Source organism: Columba livia, chromosome 10 (genome assembly GCF_036013475.1).
Source record: "Columba livia isolate bColLiv1 breed racing homer chromosome 10, bColLiv1.pat.W.v2, whole genome shotgun sequence".
Lineage (NCBI taxonomy): Eukaryota > Metazoa > Chordata > Aves > Columbiformes > Columbidae > Columba > Columba livia.
Genome location: NC_088611.1, coordinates 21,874,147 through 21,893,034, shown reverse-complemented (window position 1 = coordinate 21,893,034; position 18,888 = coordinate 21,874,147). Strand labels below are relative to the sequence as shown.

Below are 18,888 nucleotides of genomic sequence, written 5' to 3'. Positions count from 1 at the left end.
AGCGGTGCCAGTAAGAGCTGCCCAGCGTGTCCTTGTTGGGACCACGAACAGGGTGGTGGGTCCCACCTGCTCTACCTGGGGAGCATCCCACTCCCCACCCAAAACGCAATATTCTGTACTCACTACAAAGCAAATGCAGCTCCAGGTCTTTGTGAAGCTTCTCTTTCCACACCGCTCCCCTAAAGCTCCGTCCCTGCCAGCCCTGAGCGGCTGAGGGTTTCTTCCCATTACCAAGAAATAACAGTCCCCGACAAATAACCACCATAACCACCAGATATCCAATCTACATTTAAAAGCCGGGTTCAATCCTCCCTTATTACAGTTGCAAAACCCCTTGCCATCTAATTCAGATAAAGTAACAAAGCCAATGATTGTAACTAAATGCAGTTAACCTTAAAAAGTCACTTTTACAAACAGAGCAGGATTATCTGGATTTAAATTTTAGTTCTTGTACAAAGACTTAAGAACAGGTTCCTCCCCATTATTCAATTTAACAATAATAATAAAAACCTCCCTGACAACTATAACAAAAAGACTCTGATAAAGCCTGAACCCTTTTTGATAATGAAACACACAATTTCCCTGTTTGAAGCATAATTCCCCAGAGAACATTTTAAAAAAGATATAGAAGAACTGTCATTTAAAAACCGTTAATGTAAAGAACTGCATACAGGAGCAGACCATGTGAAAAATAGACTTTCAGAAAAGCAAGAGAAAAACTAGTGGGTGGGAGCGACTAGACAACTTAAATGCAGTGTCTCATTAGGGCAATTACAGGAGTCAATAAAAACTGGCAAAGCTGAAGAAGATTCATGAGGCTGCTCGGTTTAATTTTCATTTAATCCGGAGACAGAGAGGCCAGCTCCAGCCAGGAGGCACCCCATCACAGTCCTGTGGTGCAGGAGGCTTAACCACATTGGTAACTACTTTTTCTCTTGCCATCTAAGTATCACCTTTGGTTGGATCATGCCAACTACTCACCATCGCATTTTGAAATAAGTCTATAATCACGTATCTATAATGTACTTTAAACAACATTAATGAAGAGAAGATAAACTGGCATAAAAGAAGCAGGAACACGCATTAATTAAGGTTAGTCCTCCTCTTACTCAATTCAAGTCTTAATCTTCCAAGGTTTCTCATCAATACCTTATCATCTTAACGCCAGAGGGGAATTAATGCACTGAGAGAATGTCAACTCTTTGAAGAGGATCAAGCGCTTGGGATGCCAAAATCACCAGCCAAAGCACTGGATTAGTGAATTAAACATGAGAAAGTCAAAAAGTGCAAAAGCATCAACGTGATGGGTCCCTGTGGCCCCACGGCACAGCCGCTGCTGGGACTCCAGCACACGTGAATTAGCTTTACGTTCTCTATTTCAAACACCACACAAGTACCATTTTTCACTATAGAAGATTTTAATCAAATTTCAACCACTTTTTGTACTAGGGAGTATTTTTAAGTTGAAGAGCACGAGACATTTTTAATATGTCTGTCTTCACTTGTCAAAGTGCCGAAATCTACTGAATTAAAATTTTAAAACTGCCTATAATTGATTTTTTTTTCATGTTTAGGTTCTTTCTATCCTGAAAAAGTCTTGAGAAACATCCTGAGCACCTCAGAGCTTGTCTAGAGCTTTGTCATTTCACTGCCATTGCAATTGTATTCACACGACTTCTCAACAATCCCAGCTCCTCTGGCCACAAGTTACTGTGAGTATCTATAGTCCCTTTAAAATAATTGTGTTAAAACTTCATAACGTCTTTGAGTTTTGAGCCTTTTGGGCAGGCTTATGTCTGTGAGATTTTTTAAAATGAATCTGAAGCTTTAAGTGCTTTTTCTGACTGGGTAGGGGGCTCTTATTTTTACGAAAGTCTGAAGAGCATGATCACATCTTGAAGAAGTGTGTGATCCCATTTCTCCTCTTACCCAGACAGCTCCATTTGTTGCTCTTTGCAGAGCAGGGCTCCTGTCCCACCAGGACCCGCCGATGCCCTTGGTTGGACACATCACCAGCAGAGCTGTGGGTGCTGCTCCCCACAATAATGTTCTTGTCACCAAGGTGTGAATTGAAAAACTCATCTGGAGATACATGATAAAGTGCAAGGGGGGAATCAACTAATTAACCTGGGAAGTTCATTTTAACACAAAGAAAAAAATACTATAATATATTTGCCTCTTCTTAGGATCCATCGCAGCAATGCCCAAAATCTCGGCAGGCTGGATTTTCACAGTGCTTAGTGCTCGGCGGGTCAAACTGAGCTGGTCCTACCAGAGCTCTGGTACCAACCACCTGCATTTTTGAAGCTCCAAAAGCCAGGTTTTGCTTCTGCCACTCCAGGGATAAGGTTTCTTACACTGAAGTTACAGAGATCATTGGTTTCCTTCGTACTGCCAAGAAAAAGGCGCTGATCCTCTCACAGGCTGGCGTTAAGACTCACACAACTCCATGTCCACCCAGATCCACTTCGGTTCACACCCAAAGGTACTTTAGTCCAAGTTTCAGCCAGTGCAGAAACCAGATTTCACCACAATCCTTTCCATCTGCCGTTACGTCAAAGCTGTTAATGGTACCAGCACATCCACCTGACCAAACTCAGTAATGGTAATAATGCCTAATTGCCAACATGCGTACATGTATTTCAATCCTTCTCCCAATCAACTGGGACTCTCAAGCAACGACAAGTTGTTGAAAAGTCAGCAATCCTGGCAGTCAGAGATTAAACCTTGTTAAAAGTAGATAGGATTTTGTTTTGCATGAGAAGACACTTCACTTTACTAGTCTGTTAGCCTATGGGCAGGGTTTCTCTCTTTTCAAAACTGTGGAAGATGACGTTGAGTTGGTTATTTATGGGTAGATTTTGTGTTCATCTGTGAAACTAAATGAGCAAAAACCTGGGATAATAGCAATGCGTAATCCCGCTGACCAGCCACTCCAGCCAAAAAGCCGGATGTTTATGCACTGCCTTTACAACCTTTTTTATATTTTTAATATTATGCTGGCAATCAGAAGCCCCGGTTGACGTCAAAGCCTCCCTGGACAGCTTTCCAGACCCACGTCCTCAGGACAGTCCTCATGGTGAAGGGTTTGTACCCTGCACACAAATTCTGTTGAGCTACACCCTGGTTTCTGTGACAGGGTGTATTTCATAGGTCCAAACCAAACAAACAATGTCTTCTAAATATTTGTCTTATATCGGTGACACCTGAAATTGAGCTGAGCTGTGTGCCCTTCACAAAGAAACTGAAGTGCTCTGTGGCTTTTGCAGCTGGTGATGGATTGAAGTCTAACTGTACATACTACGCATTGCCAGCTGTTAAGGAAAAGAGTTGTACCATGTTTGCTTAATTAATGTGAGCACTGGGACAGGGATGGGGGGGCGAGGAAAAAGACCTGGAGAGAAAACATTTTTTTCTTCCTTTTTTTGCTGTTCTGACAATAAATTTGTCAAGTTTGAGAGGCGCCAAGGCTCATACCGAGTACTCATCTGCTACACTCCCCAGCCAGGTCATGTGTTACTTTTGGGTATCAGATATTATCTAATCTGGGCCCGACAGAGTTCATACAACGCAGGTTTCTCCAAAGCAATCCAGCCCTCCAGAGCAGCCGTGGGGTTGCGGTCGATCCCCCATCACACCCAGCCTGGACCCAGCAGCCACACCAGAACAAGTTCAAGTCTGAGGGAGTTCTTCGTCCAAATTACAACCAAAAATACATTTGATAAGGCGAGACGGATGAGAGCGGTAACTTTGCTGCCTCCTGCAGCTCCCGGTCTCCATCCCCAGCATTAGCACCAATTCCCTGTCTGAGTGCTCTGTACCTGCGAGTCCATTTTCTCCCTGGTTTCTGTTTTTAAAATTGCTGCAGCTTATGAGAGTGTTTTGTTCTGTGCAGTGACAGGCTGCCATTTAGCCGAATATGCCCCTTCCCTGCGGTAAGTATCCCGGGCAACTCACTGAGCACACAGAGCTTTCCAAAGGGATTTGCGATGGTCACTGGGTCCTGTGTCATCTACTGTCCCCGTGTCACCAGGGGAGCACCGCGGACCATGGCAAAACACACAGGAGGGAAAAGCATCCCTATGGAACCCACCGGTCAACCAAAGGCAACGTGGATTTAGTCAACGCAAAGCAAACTAAAAAATGGAGCCTGTGAATGTGGACCATGGCAAAGAGATCACCCAAAGGGGCTGAGGGATTCACCGAAACCTTAATTCTCACCACTGAAACGCTCCCCAAAGGGCTACCACCGGTTACAACCAAAATGTCTTATGAAGTTTTACAGTCATAATCAATATAATGACTTGGTTTTCAGACACAGGCTGGGATAAAACGAAAATGGGAGGAACTGGAAATGTACTTTATTTCCACTTAGCAGCTTTGACAACCCCCAGGGGGCATTTTCCACCCTTCCCAAGGTAATTTTGTAGCCCAACCGCTGCTACAGCCCAAACTCCATCTCACCCCCCACTGGGAAACTCTGAGGATATAGTAACTATGTGTCAGGATATAGTAACTATATGGATAGTAACTATATGTCAGTAACTATATAACTGCAAGGGTATAACGCCAAGTTTAAAACTGAGATGCAAAGCAGCACAAGCCTCAGTGTAATTTTATTTCATTAACCAACTGGCGTTTTTAATTTGTCTTCATGGAGCACATTAAGAAAACAAAACCCTCAGTCAACAAATATGACAAAAAGATTCATGAACAATACGCAGTTCAATTGAGAAAGATGATTGTGTTTTCTCCTCACTGTGTGTTTAAACTAGACCTCATTGTTTTTGTTATTTTTTAATGTGTGCCGTATTTATTGCCATTTAGGTGATAAGATTTACCATGCTCTATGAAAGCAGTAGGAAAGACAAAAAATGATCTGCTAATTTTGCTGGCTCAATGATACCTTTATAATGGCACACGAAAGAAAAACTTCATTTCATGAACCCAATAGCATCTGATCTCAAATTCGCCCTGGAGATTGGGATCAGCTGTCAGACCAATTCTCCAGGCTGCTCGGAGCTGAGGGAGGAACCGCAGGGGAAGGAACAGGGAGACACACACAGTTATTGCTCAAAAACTCAATTTAAAAAAGCAGCAAAAGGCAAACCAAAGCAAACTGTATAAACAAACCATTGCATAGAAATGAATATAATGATTTGCCACACAGAGGTATCACAAATCAGCTGGTTTGCCCTGTGGAACAGTTCATATTTTTGATGAAGCGATGCAACTTCTTTCAGAGTTTCGCCCATGAATGATGTGTCCCACTGCTGCTGCGTCTTGGTGTTTGCAAACATGCAAACGTGCCCTGTGACCCATCAGAGGGTCCCCAACCTGCCCCAAATGCGGCGTTTTCCCTGGGGCTGAGCAGAGCTTAGAGCCACGAGCAGCTGCTGGTTAATATAAGCAGGAAAGAGCCGTTATATGTTTAAATATCAAGGGTATATTACAATATGAAGCATAGATGTGTACTCAGAAACAAGTATGAGCTTTATTTCACATACGTGCATTCATCACAGATGCAGCCATGACGCACATTTGAATAACCAGCCATTATTTCCCTAACAGATGGATTTCTTCGAGCAGCAGCAGCAGCTTTGCTTGAATCAAGCAGGACACAGCATAGGAGACTTATCGGCCTCATTCCTCAGCGCTTTTGTGCTCAGGGGTATTTATTTTCTTCTGAAAAGCAAGAAGATTCTTCCTGAGAGAATAAGCACAGAGTTTGGGGGCTTTTTTAATAACAGTTTGATTCTCTAGCAGAATACATTTATCACAGGTGGGAAAAACGCTCATTTGTGATTGCTTTCATTTCTTCATGGGTGTAATGCCCTTCACAGTTTATCATATCACCAATATATATATTGGTGACATTCCTCAAGCTGGAAATTGCCTTTCAATGGGCTTGGGCACCTCTGCAGCCTGCACAGCATTCACCCGCTGTCCCATCCAGATGTGGCACAGATTACTGCAGCTGTCCTGGCATCCTCCATAACACTCCAAGAAGTCAAGTCACTTCTCGGTTTGCACAGCTCCAGCTCAGCTAACGGAGTGCAAACGAGCTGTAAGTCCCCAAGGGCTGATGCCATCGTGCTTGCTGCAGGCAGATGGGAAATTAATTCTTGTGTCAACTTCCAGCATGGCATACATACTGTTCACAAATCACTTCATCCAGGGCACTAACGCTCTGCTATGGGAAACCTTTTCAAGCGCTGGAACAGGCGTGGAGTTGCCACAGACTGGCTGGGGAATCAAGGCACCCAAATATCACAATAGCTGTTCCTAATTTTGAAAATCATTTGCTGTAGTAAAGGTATAAACACCTTAACAAGATAATTTCCTTTACATGGCTAATACTCTGAGATTTTCTGTACTGCTGTTGGATATAAAAACTACAAAACCCCAAAAAGTCAGTTAACTAATTTTTATTGTCAATATCACGCCTGTGCATTCAAGTCCCACTGCAAAATTACCCTCTTCAAAAATCACTAAAACATCTCTATTAGTGCTGGATTTCATTTCTATTATCATAACAACTTCCAGACAAATCGGAGTTGACAGTTTCCCTGCGTCTTTTGATTGATTCCTGCCATTTTTTTATTAAATAGGATTTGGCCTTGATCCTGCCTGTTATGACTCCACCTCGATGGGCTGAGCACAGGAACTGGTTCTGGGCACGTTGTCTGTCCCAGCACTGGTAAAGCTGCTGGTTTTGCTGTCCGGCCTCTCATGGCAACAGGGCAATTTACTCACTTCCAGCCATCCATTAGATTAATTTGCATCTTATTGTTTCACACTCATCTCTGATGTGTTGCCCACAGACATGACCACGCTAAGGGCAGCTCAGCACACCTGATGCCCCAAAGGTCACAGAACTGGGGAACCTACCCGGTTTCAAAGGGAATAAAGAGATATTAATAGAAAAGAAAGGCACAGGCTGGTGTACGGACAGCTGGTAAAAGCTGCCAGAGCTCCGCTGCCATCCATCAGCAGCGAACTTGACCCCGGCCATACAGAAACACTTTTAAAAATTGTGGGGTTCAATTAGGTTGCCTTTGATTTTTATTTTTATGATTTTTTAGCACGGAATTTAAGTACTGAGATAGTCAGGATACACTGCCACAACTCCCAATGAGCATTAGCAACCTATCAAACATTGAGCTCATCCTGGAAACATGAGATGACCTTTGTTTTACTTTTAAATTAGAAAGTATATGGTTGTACCCTCACTATTTAAAGTAAGTGTGCTGGGATTGCTCTTGTATTGCTGGGATTAGACATCAGCAGCCTCTGCATTGTGGCTGAAAACAAAAACATGGACCAAGCTTAGCAAATTGTGTTTCTCATGCAGAGGTACTTGGAAAGCAGCAAACACGCCGCTCTCCCAGAACTAAGGGCCATATTCATACGGAAAAGGGAACTTGCCACCAGTCAGTCTGGTCAAGCTTTCTTTGGCAATACCAGAACTTGAATAACTTGCCTGATGCCAACCCTGCACAGATGTAAATTCCTCCACGTGCTGCAATACGTCTGCAAAGCAACTGCACTCAGTTTGCACTGTGCACAAAAATACCATGCATATAATTATGAGGCTGAATGTAATGACATTGAAACAAATCTCCATTCTGATGAATGCCTAATTACTGTTATTAAAATATTTATGAATAATAAATTTATTAGAAAATCTTCTGCACATAAGCTTGCAGAATGCTTTGCTCTACACAACTTCTAAAATGGTAGCAGAGAAACCAAACCTGCAAGGCACCGGAGCTGAGCATCTCCATCTGAGACAACGGAGGCACAAAGGGCTCCTGAGATCGTCAGCCCTCTGTCGTCTCCATCCAAGATTCTCAATAGAGACAACTGGGATTTTATTACTGTCTTCATTTGAAAAAAATTAAGTGCTTTAAACAAGGGCTATTGTGAAAGCAAATTTCTTGTGGGATTTTTGTTTGTTTTCTAGCACAGGTAGCATAGACTGGAAATGCATCACAAGGACAAGACAATTTAAAATAACCACTAGTACCTATCCAGACCATTGGGACTTCAGGCTAACATCTTGAGCCTGAATCAGAGAGAAACTGAGTTTCACGAGTCCCAGCTGAGTGCACGTTAATCTTGCAGATAAATCTCTCCCACTGAAGCATTCAAACCCTCTACTCTTTGTACCTCATCTCCCGCACAGAAGGGAGAGCAGACGTCTTGCTTTAGGAAGAGACCTATTGCATCGCATCTGGTGTTGCACTTAAGCTTCGTAGCCTGCTGTGAAAGTACAGTCAAAACAAAAGCAGGAAAATTTCCAGCAAAGAGGCTCAAAGCTGGCTATTAAGAGGAAAAGAAATAGCCTTTCATGGAGGTTGTAGAATATTCTTGAGAAAAGTTTATAAAATAACTTAGGCAGGTATTTGCTAGGACCAGACTGGCTATGCAGGTCCCATCCCAGACAGGTGGCTCACTGGAAGGATGGAGAACTGGGAGGAATTGGTGACAAGACCCTCACTGAAAATGAGAGGGGAACACCTGAGGGACCAGAGCGGGATGGTACCAGGACAAAGTGATGCTTGAAACTCTCCAAGTGAAATAGCCAGATCCCGTCCACCTACATGCACAAACATGTTCACAGACGTTAAGCAGAACCATCATCAGAATGAAATCTTGCAACTTAAGACTGGTCCTAACTGTCCCTCTCTCCCCCACAGGTCAGGCTACCCTTTGAACAAACCCAGAGCTGTTTGATGTGCCCTACACGTGAAAAGATGTCACCTGTGCCATGCCAGGCAGTGCAGGACCTTGGGAAGACAAGGGCTTCCCAAATGATACAGCAAAAGCATCGCTTATCACAATAAAGACTAAATTAGAGAGATGCTGGGCAGCACTGCTGGAGTTATGGTTTCTCTGGAAATATAACACAACTTGACAAATTTTGCCAACTGGAGGCACTTGTCCCTGGAGAAGGCGCGACACCCAGAGGTGAAGGTCCCACCATCATTTGGAGTCTCTTCCCCATGTAGTACAGCTGCATGGCAGCTCCATGGTCTGCAGGTCATAGAATCGTAGAATCACATTGTTTGGGTTGAAGTGACCTTCCCAGCTCCCCCAGTGCCCCCCCTGCCACGAGCAGGGACATCTTCACCAGCTCAGGTTGCTCAGAGCCCCGTCCAGCCTGGCCTGGGATGTCTCCAGGGATGGTTCTTCCACCACCTCTCTGGGTACCTGGGCCAGGCTCTCACCACCCTCAGGGTCACCAATCCCTTCCTCATGTCTCACCTGACAACAGGTATGAGAGTCACTCCAGCGGGACAAATCCCTGGTGACCATGCACGAGTGACCGGTGGCCTGGGACAGGGCTGCCACACTGTAGTGGTCCATATCAGGGCCCTGCTTTAGTCTCTGCTAAATTGGTGATGCTTCTCTACTGCCTTGAGCTTTATAGGACCTTGGAAATCATCCGGAATGAGAAAGGATTTAGAAATACTTGTTTTTCTTAAAATTTCTCTCTGCCTGGATACCCACTCCACTACACTAATGACCTGACTATATTGAATTCCATGCTCTCCAAACAGCCTTAATTACATGCTTCATATCTTCCAATATTATGATAAAATTCATCATAGTCCTGTGTCTGAGACAGTCAGCATTGTCACTCATTGAGATTAATTTGAATACCACTATAAATAGAAATAACAACATTTGATATTGTGATGCAGAGTATTGTGTTGGATGGTTTTAATGCCTCCAAGCAAAACTCATTTAATAGAATGAAATACAGAATATAGTACATATAGTTTTACAGTATTAGTGTTACGAGTTTCGAAACCAGATCAATATTTCTTTCATAAAAATTAGCGCCTCAAAATGATCCCTCCATTTGTCATTCCAAAGAGGTCACCTTCTTCCATTTCAAAGAGTAAACTGGGAATTGCACTCTTTGCGGTCCCTTCTACCCAAAGTCTACAGAGAGACACTTGAAAATGGATTAAGAGCCGAGATTATCGCTAATACTGAATTTTGCCCTGTCAAGAAAATAAATTTGACTTCCAACCCACCATGTCCATAGCACCTCCAGCCTCCCCTTAGGAGCTTCATGTGGAAACGTGAACTCTTGAGGCAGAGATTCTCCTTTGCTTTTGATTTATACCAGCAAAATAAGACTCCGCATCTACTAAATGTAGCCCAATATTTCCACAACAATAGAGCAGAACCGCACGGCTCAGCCTGTTGACGTGTATTAGGTGTAACAAGGACAAATATTTAGAGACTGATGAAAACGAAGGCTTGCTGAGAAACACAAAAGCCATTTATGGAAAAGAATTAAAGCTACTGCTTCCAGCTTTCAGCTTTTTGTTAAATTCTCTTTAAGAGTCTAACTGAAAAAGTGCATCTGAAATATGTTTTATAAAATGAAACATTACTCCACTTCCTACAACCAGTGTTGTCTCATTAAAAGAAGAAGAAAATGCAATAAACTGGTAATGAATCAAAAAAATATCAGCATCTAGAGAAAAATGTTGCTGGAACGCGTTAGCTTTCTTCCCAAAACCAGCAATAACTGGAGTGCCCCCCGTGGCAGGTACATTGCAGTCAATTAAACTGGCCGTTTTCTACCACCTCCTTAAGCCGAGTTCAGCAGGAGGGGCTCAACACCAGGCTTTGGCTTCGCACCCAGAACCTACAGGTGGAACCTTTGGGCCTAAATCCCGGATTCCTGCCGGAAACTTCAACAAGAGGGAGAGAGGGAAGAACAATCAGTTTGCAAAGGCTTTTGCTGCAGAGTGAAGGAATTATCGACACTGTTTGAAACGCGCTGCAAGTCTAATAACACCTCCAATAATGTTCTTGTGAGAACTTAGTAAAACTGCACGTTTTACTAGATGCCGTAGAACTTTATGAAAGAAACACTCTAGAACCTACACAATCAAACATCCTCGGTCTTTTGCAGCATTCTCAGCCACCCTCCTGTCTTCAGACTGCTGGCTGCACTTTGGCAAGGACAGATCTTTGCTTCCATTGCTATTAACACACAGGCCAAATCTTCCAGTGATGCCATGAAGTTTCGCCCTCGGATGAGCAGCACAAAATTAATTAAAAACCACACACTTAAGAAGAAGAATCTCTTGCAACGATGGGACCACACGTTCTACAAAGTGATTCTCGTACAACCCTGATTCCTGAGCCACGTCCCAAGGACCACAGCGGCTGCAGCGCCCGCACCGCAGCGGCCCCGGCAGCCACAGGCTGGCAATGCTTTGGCAGAGGAGCATCCTCGCTCCGAGCCCTGGCACACACACACTTCTCTAAGAAACAAAGCGGCATCCAACCCCGAGCTGTGCTGCTAAGCTGCCCTCCTTCCCGAAGAATCACATCTCGACTGGCTTCAGTGTCTCTCGAGCAGAAGGCAGGATTGCAACTTTCATCTTGCTCATTTAGTAGGAAGGTGCCCGCGGATGGAAATGCAGCCAAGAGCCCCCAAGGGATATGCGGAAAATTTCAATTTACACTCCCAGTCTCATTGTAGTCTTTTATCCCATGCTGGTTTCTCAAAAGTCCCCTGAAGGGGCTGGGTAACACACCCCTGTGGGCCACAAGAACCATCACTGGAAACAGCAAAGAGAAATTCAGGCTGGAGAGAACGATTGTTGACTGACTATTTGAAATTACATCCACTGAGGACAAAAACCTGAAGCAGTAATTAGTTCATTATTAAAGCTTGTAATGAGAAGTCTGTAGTTCTAAGGGAGTCCAAAAACTAGTTTTCTAGTATAAAAAAAGAAATCAGTATGCTAATATTCCCCATATTGCGTGATTCTACTCCCAGAAAATATGAAGCAGATGAAACATTTGGCAATTTTTTTTTCAGCTTAGTTATTGAATTTCATGGCGTTAAATTTGTAAGGAAAGCTATGACACTGTGAAGTAACAATATATTTTACAATGCACAACTAGCAGCCTCAAAACATATTGCCTTCAACTCCCCGATGCATTTGGAAACAGCCTTCCAAATTGTTTCAGGTTTATTTTTAGAACAGATATTTAATTTACAATCGGCATACTATTTATTGGCATGCTCAAATAGAATTGTGCTTTGAAAAAGTCTCTCTATTTGACATACTTGAATATTTATGCATTCCCATCTCCACGGTCCACCACACACGGTATCGCCCCTTGTGTTGCACTAACGCAACAGAGCTGGGGGCGCTGGCAGCACCTCCGTGCCCACCGCCCCATCCACAGAATCACCCAATGTTTAATGTCCAGGACAGGGAGGGGACACAACCCCTGGGGAACAGCTCTGGTCTGCACAGGGACATTGCCAGCGGGCTTATCCCCCATTAACCCCTGCCAGGGCACTTGCATCCTTCTGCTGGAGAGGACGAAGTTAAATAATGGAGATGCACAAATAAATTATTCGGCCAGCGGCACCCCCAGTTCAACCCCTTCCAAGGTGAGAGCTCTTCTGCCTCGGCTTCCCAAGGGACTCGAACACCCAGCTCTGCTCCGGGCTCAGCCGTGGGTCTGACCTGCTCCTCAGGATGGACCTTGGCATGATCCTGAACATTTTAACTGGAGGAACTCAGGGAAGGTCGCACATGAAGTTCACAGCAGTGACAGGCACTGAACTCGGGTGTAAAGCCTCCCCCTTCCTCTAAACCCTGTGCTTCTGCAGGGCAGCTGCACCTCTCATTAGCTGTCATTTCGGAAGAGAAATCCTCACGTACTTAGTGCTGGAAGACACCCTGCCCTCAATGGCAATTCCTGTGCCCACCTCCAAGGCATCAGCACGCCCTGGGTGACTCAGAGCGATGACCCGCTGGCTGTGGCTGAGCCTCAGCAGCCCCGACAGCTTCGCTCCGGCAGCAGCAGCACGTCAGTCAAAGGCACCGCCAGGGTTACGGCTTCGCTTTGCTCCAGCAGCAGCTGGGACTCGGTGTCATCCCCACAGCCCCAGGGAAAACCCCCCACCCTGACTAATCCCATCGTCTTCTATCCAAGGTGTGATGCTGGGATAAATGGGGATGGAGAGACAGAGGCAGGGGGAGGGACTTTTCCTAAAGCCCCAGTCTAATGTAGACCCTTCACATCTTTTTACTTCTACAAAACTTGACGCAATAACTACATGGATCAGCTCCAACCAGAGGACCTCAGTGCTGTTTTCTCCCACTGATCCACCTGTTGGCATCAGCTAAAGATGCTCCCAAACCTCTCTGCTAGACTGGAGACAGACAGGTGAGCAGCATGGAGAGATATTGTAACTTCATATCCAGAGAGGAAGGTGAACAGCTTAACCTTTACCCCTTCTGGAGAGGAAGCCCCTTGAGCATCAGTACCTGGCTGAGGAAAACCCACTGCGCCCTGTAGGGGTAATATCATAAATATTTTCTCCCTGCGTCAAATATTTCTCTTCCAAGATACTGTCAGAGAAATGTCAACACCCGTGAGATTTCTTCGCAGAGGCCTCCACAGATGGAAAGAGTTTTCATCTATGAGATGTTGGGGAAAAGCCAGTTTGAACAGGAGAATGTGTTCAAGAGCAAATGACCCACCTGTCACCACTGCCGCGGTCAGTAAACCTGCAGTGGCCCAGGAGAAGCGAGCTGGCTGCAGCAGCCCATGCACTTGAGGAAGTATTGAGGTTAATAAGTTTTTTGTGGTTGTTTTTTTCTTTCCAATAACTTACAGCTTCTCACCCACCTCCACACAACAGTACTTAGTTGCTTCATAGGTCCAATTCTCCTCCTCCTTCTTAAAATAGCTCTTTCTTTCTTATTTCTCCCTGGCTGGGACATGGTCTGAACTGTGTTTTGAAGGAGGAGAGAACAATAGGGAACAGTTTTATTGCGTGAAAATCTGCCTAAAGAAGGCAGAACCAAACTGTAAAGTACACGGTTCAGTAAAATCCCTCTCAGTACGTACCAGTTCCTGCTTTCTGGATGATTTGGTTGAAAAGCAATTTTGAACAGATGCTTAGTCACAACACATTAAATTTTTTAGATTTATAAAAATATGTCTACACACAGAAACTGCCCAAATGTCTTATTTTCTGCAAACTCCGTTACGTAACATATCAAGGATTTTGCAGGTATTGTGGCATTTCACAAAAGGCTCCCAGTGCCCAGGATTTCCTTCTGAGCGAGATCTCGGTACAGAGTGCCCAGGATTTGCTCTTGAAGGCGACTGGGGATGAACCAACCGGCTAATTTCAGCCGGCTGGCTGGTCAAACCCACAGCGGCTGCTGAACCTGTACTTCAGCACAACTTCACCGCTCGCATCCCTCCCAGCTTCGCAGCTCCAGCTCAGGCAGGACATGAGATCATCTGCTTTGCAGCCCAGGAAGGGGTGTTTGTAATGCAAGAAGTCTCGAACAGAAACAAGTACAGCGCACACAGCGATGCCAAGCTTGCTCACACACACGAGGCCGGGCTGCTTGCTCGGAGGCAGCATTTCAGTACGAAGACCCGCATGTTAAACCCGCACAAATCATTAGAGATTCAGTACACCGCTGAATCCAGCAGCAGTACAAGTTGCATTTTAATTTGCCAAGAGGGGGAGGTGAGCAAGAAAAACAAAACCAGATCCTTAATGTTCTTTCAGCCAAATGGACAGGACCGAGTCCGGCTGGGCAGTGCAAAGGGCAGTGGTGGGAGAAGGCGCTTCCCTCCGTTTATCTTGCATGCGATGGGGTATCTGGCACCAACAGCCAGATGGGAATAAGGAGTAACGACGACTGTTGGGTGGGTTTGCCATGAAAACCTCACGAGTTTCCAGCTGGGAAAAGCGGGGGATTTCTCCGCCCGCTGCACAAAAATAAAAATAAACCTCACCACCACCTTCCGCATGCGAAGGCGTAGGATAGGAAGCGAGAAAACTCCTCTGCTCACGATGCATCTGGTGGCGTTTCTGTCACTGCCACTGCACCCGCGATCGCTGCCGAGCAGCACCCGGTGTTCACTGCCGGACCGGCGGCTGCACCCAGCGCCCCGGGGGACACCCCCACCCCCGGGGGACACCCCCAGCCCCGGGGGATGCTCTCTCCCGGACTTGGAAGAAGGGCAGGAGGATGCAGCCGGGGGCGGGGGGGACAGGTCTCCGTGCCCCAACAGGCAACGAGGCCGAGCCCCGGGGTGGGGGCAGCGGATCGGGAGGGCGCTGCAGCGTCTCCCCCGCACACACACACGCACGGTTCTTCAATCCGCCGGCTCTGCTCATCCCTGGCCGCTTGCGGGAGCTGCCGGAGCCTCGGCCGGCGGCTCGGAGCGGCGCTCCCGGGCTGCAGCCGGAGCCCGGCCAAGCCGCCCCCAGACCCCGGGACGGCCCCGCTCCCCTTCCCCGCCGCCCCCGTTCCAGCGCGGGGTGCGCTGGCTCCGCACCCTCCCGGATGGCAGAGGGAGCCGGAACCGAGCCGGCTTCAAAAAGTGGTCGGGTGGCTGGAGCTGCCCAGAGCAGCCCCGTCTCCGCCAAGAGCCGCCGGGCAGAGTCCACCTGACCCTCCCCGGACCCCTGACCCTCCCCAGGACCGGGGAGGCTGCGGAGATTTCATGCGCGAAGTCCGTCCCGGCCGTGCCCCCGCTGCCTTGCACCCGCGTCTCTGCCGAGCCATATTTCTCTCTAAAGCAAACCCATCTCAATCATCGCCTCCCCCCCCCCGCCTCCCTTCACGGCTTGCTTCTTGCAAATGGGGCGATAAATCCAGAAAGTGCCATGCACGGTGGAGAAGGGAGAAGGGGGAGGACGCTGAAACAGAGAGCGTGGCTGGGAGGGAAAACAGATGCTCCGGCGGGGAAGCAAACGAAGCACCTGAAGGGGCACGAACGGAGTTCCAAGCGGCGGGAGCCGCGGGCGCCTCCAGCGCTCGTCCACGGCGGGTAGAGCCCCGCGGCACAGCCCGGCCCGCCGGGAAGCGGCTCCGCCACCCGCCCGCCCGCCGCCGCGCAGCCCTACCTGGAAGAGCCGGAGGATGTTGGCCACCATAATGGACACCGAACTTCCCGACGCCCCGATCACTCCAACTACTTTTTCCGGCTTGACGAAGACGGGCGGCTCCCCGTTGGTGCACCTCACGTCGGAGGTGTCCTTCTGGATGAGAGCCTGGACGAAGGTGAGGGACTGCTCCAGCGCGTAGGTGTCTCGGGAGCAGGTGTCCAGGATGCGAGCGCCCAGCGTGACATTGGGCAGCAGGTCCGGGTCGCTGTTGATCTGGTCCAGGGCGTAGAGCATCGCCTCCAGCCTGTGGATGCCGTTCTCCTTTTTGATGTCCCCGCAAGGCACGCCCGGGGGACCCTTGGCGTGGACGGGGAAAAGGCCGCCCAGGGTGATGTCCCCCTCCAGCCGGATGGAGTGGGGCGCGTACATCTCCTGGCCCTGGGCCGCCTCGGAGAGCAGGAACTCCAGCAGGCAGCAGGGCAACTTCAGCAGAGTCAGGAGCCGCAGGAGCCTGCCCAGGCGGACCATGGTGGTGCTGCCGCCGCCCGGGCGATGCCCCGGGCGCTGCCCCGCGCTCCCGCCCGCGCTCCCCAGCGCCTTCATGCAGCCCGGAGGGGCCGGGCCGGCGGGGCGGGATGGGCCGGGAGGGGGGGAGGTTCGGCCGCTCCCGCCCGCCCTGGCCGCGGCTCCTCCGCCGCGCTCCGCGGCAGCACGGCACTGGGGAGCCGCGCCGCGCCGCTACCGCTTTAAATGGTGGCCGGTCCTCTCCGCCTCCCGCCCCCTCCGCCGCCCCGCCCGCCGCCGCTGCGCACGATGCGGCCGCACCGCCCGAGCCCGGGCTGGGGATGGAGCGGAGCGGGGTGGCGGTGGCCGCTCCACCGGCTCGGCCTCGGTGGGGATGGGGGAGGCTACAGGTGGTGCAGGGGGTGGCCGGACCCACCGGAGAAGGGGAGAACCAGGGCGGCCGCGCTCCCCGGGGCCCGATCCGGAGAGCAGCGGCCCGGGTGTCGCCGCCAGAGCCGGGCGCGGCGTGCACGGCTGCACCCACCAAAGGCGCCTCCGTTTGGGGACGCCCTCTCAGCCCCACTGGAGCATCCTCCTCCCTTCCTCCCCCTCTTCCCTTCCCTCCTCCTCCTCCCCCGGCGCCGGCCCGGGCAGGCAGCGCGCCCCCAGGCAGCAGGGCCCGGCGGCGCCGGGGGGACGGGACACGGCGAGGGTGCTGGGGACAACAGCGGGGTCCGGCGGCCACCCCCTCCCTGCAGGAGCATCCCAGCAAACCGACTGCATCAACACCAGTAATCCGGCTTTTGCCATCGCCAAGGGACCCTCCTCCCGCTGAGGTGGGTACCGAGGGAGCCAGTGAGGAGGAGTTTGGGTGTAACCCCATACTCTCAAAACTGAAGTAACGCATCTCATTCCGTTTTAAGACCTCCAGACCTGTTTTTGTTGGGCACACCAAAATCTCGAGAACGCTGGAATGTCCTGGCTTTGTTCCCTGCATCCCCAGACTAGAATAGCCCAGGACGCACCTGTTGCCGTTCCATGCTGACCAGCAAGTCCCCATTATGTTCCCAGTTCAAAAGTAACTCCAAACACGACTCTGACACCTGGTTCCCACCGGACCCAGCACATTTTTTGGAGACAACCTTTAATTCTTCCTTCATAAATACCAGGTCGAGTAGAGCTGCTGTTTGCATTTGGTCCCATCACACCCTGGACCAGCAGCAGCCAATGTGCAGTAATCCACCCTGCCCGGTCCAACTGTGACTCTGAGGTGTAATCACTAAGAGACAGCTACAGGGATTGCTTAATTTCCAACGCGTTATATTTCTGTGAAGTCTGAGTAATGTAACTGTTACTGTCCTAACAGTAAAAAAACTCAGTAAAAACGGATGGTTTTTATCTGTGCTGGCCTGGCCAAATTTCCTCTCCCAGCACTGAAATGTTGCAGCAGGACTGGTCTGGCAGACACAAGTGGCTTTGCTGGTCAGGTCTTGACTGAGATGGAGCTGGCTAGTGCTTGGTGACACATCATCCAATAATTACCAAGGTATTTTAACGCAAAACCTCTGCAATTTTAAGATTGTGTCCCTAGCATACTTTTCAGCTTGGATGTTTTTACTTTATCTGTTTGCTTGTTTTCCCCTTGTTTCTCTGTGTCCACTTGTATTTGGCAGAACTTACTGCAACCAGGGTTTCCAGACTGGTGCTGTGCAAACACCACCACAGCCAGAGGAGGCACAGGCATGGTCCTGGTGAAAGGGGCAGCAGAACTGGACAGATGTAGCAGGTTGCAAGATTTTGCAGTAGGGCCAGGATAAAACAACAATAAAAGCAGCTGGAGTTCTCCACTAGAAATCATAATTTTGGGGCTTTGGAGCAAAATTTGCTTTTTCCGTGGACTGAAAACATCATAAGAAATTATTACATTGTAATTCGGGTATCGTGATCCAGCACATGCCATCACCCAGGCCTTGTTGCTCATCATTTATTTTCAGCATGGATGAAGGCTCAGCCGTAATGTTCCTGCCAAACCCACACCTGTTCACCATCACCATCCTGAGAGTGGGCCGTCCAGGTGCAGGATGGGACACACACGTGCCAGGGGGTCACAGATGTTGGTGACTTGGCTGCTGCCTCCCCGCTTCCCTGGTCAGCTCCTCTTCCAACCTCTGCCAGTCGAGCTGCGGCTTAGCCAGTGCCCGTTCCCCACCCCTCCATGCACACGTATGTCTTAAACCCTCACATCAGTCCATCCCCTGTGCGGTGGAAGTGACTTCTTCCTCAGCTACCACTTGGTAGAATCAGCTCCATTTCCCTTTTAGAGCTGAACATGCACAGTTACAGTGTAAGCTCTTCAGTGTTTATTTACCTCTTGCCCACTTCAAGCTCCTCTTTGAGCATCTTACCTGTATTTATTATTACTAAGGAAATCTGACTCTAGTGGTTGTAGAGGAGAGTTTGCA

At 48.5% G+C, this 18,888-nt stretch overlaps 1 protein-coding gene across 7 annotated transcripts in view; it reads right to left on the bottom strand.

Moving 5' to 3' along the window:
• The window catches only part of GRM7 (glutamate metabotropic receptor 7), a 267,872-nt gene that overhangs the window by 225,240 nt on the left and 23,744 nt on the right, over positions 1–18,888 (bottom strand). For 2 of the 7 annotated variants that reach the window (XM_065075808.1, XM_065075810.1), the window contains exon 1: positions 15,941–17,573. The exons of 1 other annotated variant lie outside the window; for it this stretch is intronic. In XM_065075808.1, the coding sequence (XP_064931880.1) occupies positions 15,941–17,486 (1,546 nt within the window). In that variant the 5' untranslated portion in view covers positions 17,487–17,573. Of the gene's footprint in view, positions 1–15,940; positions 17,574–18,888 lie in introns of those variants that run through there. 4 more of the 7 variants (XM_065075806.1, XM_065075804.1, XM_065075805.1 and 1 more) reach the window with 4 other exon arrangements.